Consider the following 8,870-nt stretch of genomic DNA (forward strand, 5'->3'; position numbering starts at 1 on the left):
CCAGGAAAAGGTAAGTAAGAGAAAACTTTGAGTTGAAATTATTTCACAGCAAAATCAGAGTTTATTTTAAACATTTCTTTCAAGAGAAAACAACTGTTAGAACAAAAAGACGCAGTAATTTCACCGCCGCGTCACACTGAGTGTTTGACAGCATGAACCGCCTCGATGACGGCGTAGCGTCTGTCGGTGTCCGCGGGCGCCGCGGAGCGAGGCGCGAGGCGCACGGTGAGCAGAGCGTGGCGTCCGTCCAGGGTGTCGTCGCTGACCGTCATGGCGTCCAGGTGCTGACGCAGCAGAAGCTTCAGCCGCTGGTTCTCTCGGCTCAGATCCTCTCGGTGTCTCCTCAGAGCGTGACGCTGCAGCAGAGCGGCGTTGCAGCGCCGCGTCACCGGCTGCAGCTCCGGAAACGCGGACGTCTCCTGCGGAATCACACGGATTCAGTTTAAACATGTAGGTTAAAGAATGTCATTCAACCACATTGTTTTACATTTCACGCAATATTGCAGCATCTTGCACATATTACACACATGTTGCTATGGTCACCACTGTATGACGTAATCTCTACTTTAACTCCTGTTAACTTCATCATCCTCCAGACAATTTATACTATTTATACAAGTTAAATTAACTATGAGTTCAGGGGGGGGGGGGGGGGGGGGGGGTGTTCCTGTTTATTGCAACTCTTGGGCTCTAGATTGAAATAATGTTATTTTATAGAGTCTCTTTGGGGTAAATCTTATTTAATTTATGTGTGATCTCTGATTGCAAAGGTTTAAATTTGTTCTTCTTCTTCTATCTTTCCTAGTAAATTAATACCTCAAATATTCTCTAGGTTTAAAGGTTCTTTTAAAGGTTTTCTCAACCTCTTCCTAAAAGGAGAATGTTTAATATTGGACATGAAGAGAATGTGTGTGTGTAATATTTACATACTTATAAGGTGAAATAAAATATCTTCTGCTGATATGTTCATCTCTTATTCTTTTTCTACAACGGTGAGCTTTTTGTAATATTTAACAGATATTTGAAAGATTTTTTTTTTTAGCTTCATTTCTATTTTGAATCAGGTATTAAATTATTTTTCCTATTCTAAATGTTTCATGAGATAATTTCTCACCTGTAAATACTGAAATGTTTTTTGGTCTGACTCATATTTGACGGTTATCATCTCATATGAATTTATTGTGTGTTTTTGTTCCCAACATGAGGAGGAAATCTTTATTTCTGTAATGTCACAGTGTTGGGAAATGTACTGTGCTAATATGAAGCTTCAGCGTCCAAAATGAGTCAAATCAAGTAGATATCTTTCAACGTTACAGTCTTTTTAGTGCCAAAGTTCCTCTTTTTGTTACTATACTTCCACCTGCAGCTCAACAGGGAAACACAAAGAGGGAATTTGATGCTAAAAAGACTGAATTTACCTCAACAGAAATTGAAGATTAAGGACTTGTTGTTTTCTATCTACCTTCGCTACTTCATCCCTCTCAGCCGCAGTCTTCTCCTGTCTGAGTTCATCTGTAGTTGATGATGATGATGATGTGAGGACGTTTTTCTGCTCGTTCTCCAGCTTGTTGCACATTTCAGCGACACGTAGAAGCCTCTCGCCCTGGAGAGAGAGAACACAAGAGTGAAAAGATGAATCAGAGCGATCACAGACAGCAGACAGACATCATGTGAGATGTCTCACCTTGGCGATCACTGCTTGCAGTTTCTTGACGGGGACGTCGCTGAGGACGGTGAGGTCGGTGAGCTGCTTCCTCGCCGCTGCCTGAGCTTGAGTCAGCTGGTCCCGGAGCTTGTGAGTCTTTCGGTTCATCTCGTTTTTGGTGACTGTCAGATCTTGTATCACAGACTTGTTTTCTGCCTTACTGGAGACCAGCAGCACCCGTTGGACACCGATTAAGTCCTGAAAGAGGAAGAAGACAATGAAGGCTTGGATTCAATCATCTCAATCAATCTCTGTTGTCCTTCATTGATCTTTGTGTACAGAGCTGTAGAGCTGTCAGACAGCAAGGAACAGAAGACTAATTGTCTAATTTCAAACTTTCTAAAAACAGATGTAGACAGACTTTTTCTCTGTGAGATTTGTTCCAACAAACTCTCTCTCTGTCCCCGACCTCCATGCGACACTGAAGAGATGTGCTCGCCATGACAGCCCAATAATGTCCAGAGCCTTCAGTACCTCAGGGCAAATCTCATCCATACCTGGCGCCTTACGACTGAGGAGCTTTTTGACTACCTCAGAGACGTCTGCCAGGCATATGAGAGAGGCTTCCCCCGAGTGGTCCAACTCCCTTTTGGCCTTTGGGTACCGATCAGCTGCTTCTGGAGACGCCTGGGCCAGCCAGACATGAAAGACCTCCTTCTTCAGTTTGACAGCCTCCTTCACTGCTGGTGTCCACCAACAGGTTCTTGGGTTGCCGCCCCGACAGGAACCGATGTCCTTCTGGCCACAATTCTGAGCAGCCGCCTCCACAACCTCCCACTCGGAGTCCATGTCTCCAACCTCCACAAGGATGTAGGAGAAAGTCCTTCAGAGGTGGGAGTTGAAGACCTAATGGACAGGGGCTTCTGCCAGTCATTCCCAGTCCACCCCCACTACTTGTTTGGGTCTGCCAGGCCTCCCTCACCACCTGATCCAACTCACCACCAGGTGGTGATCAGTTGACAGCTCTGCTCCTTTCTTGTCCAAGACATACAGCCACAGATCTGATGACACAACTACAAAGTGGATCGTTGATCTTTGGTTGAAGGTGTTCTGGTACCAGGTAACTTATGAACAACCTTATGCTGGAACGTGGTGTTTGTTATGGCCAGTCCACGGCTAGCACAGATTTCCAGTAACAATGCACCACTCAGGTTCAGATCAGGCAGGCTGTTCCTCCCAACCACCCCCTTCCAGGTCTCTCCGTCATGTCCACGTGAGCATTGAAGTCCCCCAGCAGAACTATAGACTCAATGGGCCTCGCCCCCTCCAAGGCCCCACCCAGAGACTCCAAGAAGGCCGGATACTCCAAACTGCTGTTTGGCACATACGTACACAGTCAAAGCCTTCCTCCCAGCAACACGTAGTCACAAGGAAGCGTTTTGCGGGGAGAACTCCAACACTGCAGCACTCAGCCAGGGACTCATGAGTATCTCTACAACCGCTCGGCGCCTCTCACCCTGGGCAACTCCGGGGAAGAGAGTCCAGCCCCTCTCCAGTAGTTTGGTTCCAGAGCCAGTAGTGTGATCAGCACGTCCAGGTCCCCGTCCATGCCTGCTGCTCATTTGGCAACGTACCTGACCCCCAGTCCCTGCAGCTTCAGGCTGTGCCTGACCGGGTCCCGTGGGTCAAGGCCCAGACGCTCACCAGTGAGCTCTCCTCCCAAGCCTGGCTCCAGCAGGGTGCCCTGGTGTCCCTCTTCTGGGCGAGATTCCCACACACCTGAAATGCCTCTTCACTGAGGACCCTCACCTGGGACCAATTTATCTTGGGAGACCCTACCAGGTGCTGTTGCCCGCAACAACACGGCTTCCAGGGTCACAGGGACACTCAAACGCCTCCACCACGATAAGGTGAAGATTCTCGGAGGAATTAACAAACTAACGTGACCAAACTGAACAACAACGGAGGTCTACGGCACAGAGGAATAAGATATATCAGGCTTTGGATACACACACAATACTTGTCAGTAGATCAGTTCAACGTTGGTTTGGTTCCAAACATGAGATTTGTTGACAATAAGAAAAATATAGAAAATCCAAAACCAAATCCTTTAAGAACAAATCTGTTCATACAAGTGCTTCTTGCATGAGGCTCACTGTTAGATTTGATGAAGATTTAATCATCGTTTGTTTGTCTGCACTGACCTTCATCCGCTTGATGTTCTTCTTGTCTGTCTCCAGCCATCGGACGGTGCATTGGTTTTTGCTCGTCAGTTTCTCCAGTTTCCGGATTTCAGTTTTGTAGCTCTGCAGAGCCTCCTGGTTCTGACGGGCCTTCTCGATCAGCTGTCTCTGGTTATTCATGAGCAGATTAGACGTCTGTCCAGAGAGAGAAAGAAGGAGACGGAAGACAAACCTCAGAGAGTCAAATATCTGACAGAGGAAAGTTGAAACAGAATCTGAGTGACTGAAGTGAGTCGTGGTTCTCTGATACCCTCTCCTCGTAGGCGTTCTCGTACAACGCCATGCTTTGATCGTACAGATTGTGGATTTCTGTCAGCGTGTCTTCGTGCTTCTCCTCCAAAGTGAAGGCTGCGTCCTCCAGCACAGCTTGCTGCTGCTGAGTTTGTGTCAACAGCTGTTTCCTGAAAAACAGACGCCGTTAAAACCATCATCATGGGGGATTAAATATCCTCGGTCACAGCAACTGCCGTAATTATTTCAAGGTGAGTTTCAGATTAAAATGTGTGAAATGTGATCATCTAAGATCTTAACATTTACAAATGTTTACATATATTCTGGTAGCCTCTCCACTGAACTGACATTCTTATGTGCATGCTTTCTTTTGTGATTATTATTACTTTTACATCTACTACCAAGAACAGCAAATCCAGGTTCAAGGAGATACTTTACCTTCTGTTGCATTAAAGCACTTTTTTTGTCAGATGGACACGACAAGCGTGCTGTTTTATGGGTCTGTGATCACCCGAATTAATATCATGGCTCAACACATTTGAGCACATTATTGTTGTGAAAAATCTGTGTCTAACTTTCTTGATGACGGTGTTCTAATGCGCTACTGGTCTCCCAGCTCTGGTTTTACGCATGAGTCTGTGTGCCAAATGGTTTTGCATCAGTTTGAGTGGGAACGTGTTGGTCACGTTGGGTCTGTAGTGAACACTGTTACCTGCAGGAGGTGCTGTGGCTCCTCACACTCACCTCTCAGAGCTGTAGGTGGAGCAGAGGTCCTGCAGGCAGCTCTCCCACTGCTGCTGCAGAAACATCATCCGTTTGTCCTGCTGAGTCCACAGACGCTCCATATGCTGCAGGTGGACGCGCCGCACCCGAGCCGACTGACGCTCCGCCTCCAGCAGGTCGCGCTCCAACGTCTGCGGTGCAAACAAACAGGAAGTGTTAAACTGAGAGTCAACAAGGTTGGCGAGCAGTCTGAACCCTGCAGGTGTTGGTTCACCTTGACGATGCTCTGCAGGCCGTCCAGCTGCCTCTCAAACGTCTGGCTGAGCACCGTGATGTCTTTACGCAGCTCAGCGGCTCGAGTCTGACGAAGAATCGCTCGCCAGCCTTCGTTGAGCTTCAGCAGGTTCACTGCGGTGTTCCTCTCCTCCTTCTGCAGCTTGTCCTGATGTCAAAGACAGAAAAATCAGAGGATGATGGAGAAGAAGTTGCACTGATTGGCTGTGAAATAAATAATAACTACGTAAAATAATCGGCTTTGTGCACATAGTCATGCTGAGATTCCTGACATCTTGATCTGTAAACATTTGAAATGTCTCAAACGACTTAAAATTAGAACTTTTTCAGATTTTGAAACATGACGACGCAAACAGGGTTGAGATCATTTAAACTGTGCAATCATGAGAGATTGAAGGAAAGTTACAGTTGAAGCTGAATCACTTCAGGCGATGAAGTGTCAGTTCAGGCCCTGAAAGAGTTTGAGAATCAGTGGAGCGTTGTGAAAGGAGTTCAAGTGTCAGCTGTTGGTAAATATCTTCAATTAGCTCAAGTTTCAGTTTTTGAGGTGTAACAGAAAGTTACAGAGAAGAGACGAAAGACTGTCGGTCGACGTGTTACTGTGTGAAAGCAGCTGAAGTGTCGGTTATTTATCACAACGGATAAAAGCAGATGAAGCGTGAGCTCTGAAAGTCAGTTGACGAGTAAAAGATAAGTAGACAGAAATAGTTGAAATGTATTTGTAATTGTTATGTAATGAGTGAAAACAGTCGAACTGTTAGTTGATGAATAAGAGATGAAAGCAGTTGAAGTTTAAATAAAGATACTTCACAATAATTTAGATAAAAAAACTGCACAAAATGTATTTTAGATCATAAAGTTCTCTTCATTATTTTGCTTTTTCAAAACTAATAAAAACAAACCACAACATTTTAGAAAACTGTAATTGTCTATAGCCTCATATGTTGGTGATATCACTATATTATAAAGAAAATATTCTCTTGTATTTCCAAAATTGATCCACATTACAAAAAATGAGTAAAGAAAACAGTCAATACTCAATAGATTCAATATTACATCTGTAAAACACTCATCTCATCCTAAAGTCAAACATTTAGCTCAGAGTTCATCACAGGGATAAATATAAAGAAATATAAAAATATAAAATATAAAGAATAAAGAGTCACCTTCAGAAACAGAGTGAGGATCTCCTCTTTCTTCCTCGCCATCTCCTCCTCTGCCTGAGCTCTCTGCTGCATGTACAACAGTCGCTCCTCCTCCGTCTTTCCTCCACCTTTACCTCCTCCGCCTTTCTTCGCTTTCTTCGGCATCTTCGGCCTCCTCCTCCTCCTCTTCTTCGTCACTCTGCTGCTGCTGATCTATTTAATACACAGAACACCTGACGGACGCAGAGAGGGATTCAAAACCAGGATTTACATGTTCCAGTTTCATTTTAACTCAATAAAAGTTGAACTTTTAAAGAGCTTGTAAGTCAGACATTCAGATTAGATATTTAAGATATTCAGTAGAGACTAAAAAAAACAGAAAATATTCACATTTAACAAGCTGGAATCAGAGAATTTGCACCTTTTTTTCCTTAAAAAATTACTCAAAACAATTAATCGTTAATCAAAATAGTTGGAGATTAATTAAATAGTCGGCAACTAATCGATTAATCGTTGCAGTTCTGTTTGAAATGTTTATACATCCAACTGTCAGATATGACGAAGAAAAACAGAAACTCGTCACATTTGAGAAACTGGATATTTACTGAAAAATGACTCAGAACGAGTAATCGATTATCAAAATAGTTGCTGATTAATTTTCTGGTGACCAACTAATCAACTAATCAACTAATCATTGCAGCTCTAATTTAAGCGAATACTTAGAAATATCTAACGTACAGATTTAAGCTAAATGTAAACATTGATTTATTTATTTTTTCTTCAAATAATCTGAATCTAATTTCTCAAATATTTTATTTAGAAATTATAGAAATGATAGATTACAATCAAATTAATTTTTTTTGGTTAAAAAGTGAGGTATTTATTTTTTAATCAATTATAGTGACAATGATTTTAAAAAAAGTTTTTACTGTCTTGTTTAAACACAGTAGAGTCAGTGGTGGAAAGTAACTAAGTACATTTACTCAAGTACTGAAGCCCAGTTTTGAGGTACTTGTACTTTCCTTGAGTATTTCCATGTGATGCTACTTTCTACATTTCAGAGGGAAATATTGTACTTTCTACTCCACTACATTTATTTGACAGCTTTAGTTACTTTTCAGATGAAGATTTGACACAATGGATAATATAACAAGCTTTTAAAATACAACACATTGTTAAAGATGAAACCAGTGGTTTCCAACCTTTTTGGCTTTTGACGTCTTACAAAAAGCAGTGTGTAGTCGGGGTCACATTTCACATGTCTATGAGTTGTTAACAGCTCCACCAAATAGTGATTTTTCCCTCTAAACTTCTCACATGCTTTCATTTCAATAAATGTTCAAATGATCCAATATTTCAGCAAAAATCAAAGATTAGAGAAAAAGAACTTTGTTTTTTCTTCTTTCCTCTCCCATTAATCATCTCACGACCCCTCAGATTTATCTGCTGACCCTTTGGAGGGGCCCGACCCCTAGGTTGGGAACCACTGGACTAAACTAGCTAACTGTATATAAAGTAGTGTAAACTAGCTCCACTTCCAGCACATTTTTTAGTGTTGTATTGGTACTTTTACTGCAGTAAAGTATATTTAAGAGTATTTGTTCCGCCGCTGTTTGATTTGTGCAGTGACGTCATCATTACTTCAAGGAGTTAATTTAATTAATGAGCTCAAACTGACGTCTGTTTGTAGTTAATGAGTTTGTTAATCAGCTGCTGTGTGAATGTTTCTGACTCACCTGTGAGGATCAAACAGCTGAAATGTGTCGGACTCGTTCAGGTGAACAGTCGGCGGTGTGTTTGTGTTCCGTCACCATGGCGACGGCTTTAATGACCGTCCGCCATGTTGGTCCAAACCAAATGACAAGCAGAGGAGGGGTCAACGGTCAATATTATATGGAAAACAATATGAGACCAAATTAAAGTAAATGACGACATTATTAGAAAAATAATCGTAAATAAATAAATATACTGTACATATACAGAAGGCTTCATAAAGCTTCCTGTGGGATCATCGATCAAAAAATAAATGTCAGAATTAGGCCTAATTAATGTTAATTATCTTCATAGGAGCATTTTACTATTTTTAATCTTTGGAGATAGAAACTGTGTAACCTTCAGTGTTACTGTAGTTATTATTAATTATATTCATTTTTGTCTATCAAACAGGCCTTTTCCAGGTAAATCCATCTATCTAAACTAATCTAATCCATATTTATTGATTTCCAAGCTGCTATTTTAATAATGATGAGTCATTTTTCACATTAAAACGCCAAACATTTGCTGGTTGTAGCTTTTCAAGTGTGATAAATTTGCTGTTTTTCTTTGTCATATATGATAGTAAATTAAATATATTTGGATTTTTAGATTGAAGAGCGATAATACAAACTGTCCAATGAGAGGAAATGAATATTTAAAGATGCATTAATTGATGATGGGAGATAAACTCTTCAACAAACCAAAAAGCACTAAAATCTTCAAAATGGTGAGTAAAATATGTAATTGTGTTATTTTTTTTGCTGTCTTTCCAGTGTCTGGAGTGTCTGTGTTAACATTTCCTTTATTTATATTAACACCACACTCTGTCTGTAT

General features: G+C 41.8%; 1 protein-coding gene across 1 annotated transcript; it reads right to left on the reverse strand.

Moving 5' to 3' along the window:
* Window positions 1-38: 38 nt before the first annotated feature.
* ccdc65 (coiled-coil domain containing 65) lies at window positions 39-8,140 on the reverse strand. Its single transcript, XM_067615117.1, has 9 exons — window positions 8,018-8,140; window positions 6,303-6,514; window positions 5,117-5,284; window positions 4,864-5,033; window positions 4,139-4,289; window positions 3,850-4,023; window positions 1,685-1,903; window positions 1,463-1,603; window positions 39-419 (listed from the first exon to the last, which is right to left on the reverse strand). Exons 2-9 carry the CDS (start codon window positions 6,444-6,446, stop codon window positions 132-134), a joined length of 1,455 nt encoding a protein of 484 aa, XP_067471218.1. The 5' UTR covers window positions 6,447-6,514; window positions 8,018-8,140; the 3' UTR covers window positions 39-131.
* Between the last annotated feature and the right edge of the window lie 730 nt (window positions 8,141-8,870).

Source organism: Thunnus thynnus, chromosome 16, assembly GCF_963924715.1.
Source record: "Thunnus thynnus chromosome 16, fThuThy2.1, whole genome shotgun sequence".
In the NCBI taxonomy this organism is placed as follows: Eukaryota; Metazoa; Chordata; class Actinopteri; order Scombriformes; family Scombridae; genus Thunnus; species Thunnus thynnus.

Coding starts and splice junctions, on each gene's coding strand:
- ccdc65 (XM_067615117.1), bottom strand. CDS start 6,446: ATGCCGAAGAAAGCGAAGAAAGGCGGAGGAGGTAAAGGTGGAGGAAAG. Junction 4,024..4,138: donor AGAACGCCTACGAGGAGAGG/GTATCAGAGAAC, acceptor CTCTCTGGACAG/ACGTCTAATCTGCTCATGAA. Junction 1,604..1,684: donor TGCAAGCAGTGATCGCCAAG/GTGAGACATCTC, acceptor CTCTCTCTCCAG/GGCGAGAGGCTTCTACGTGT.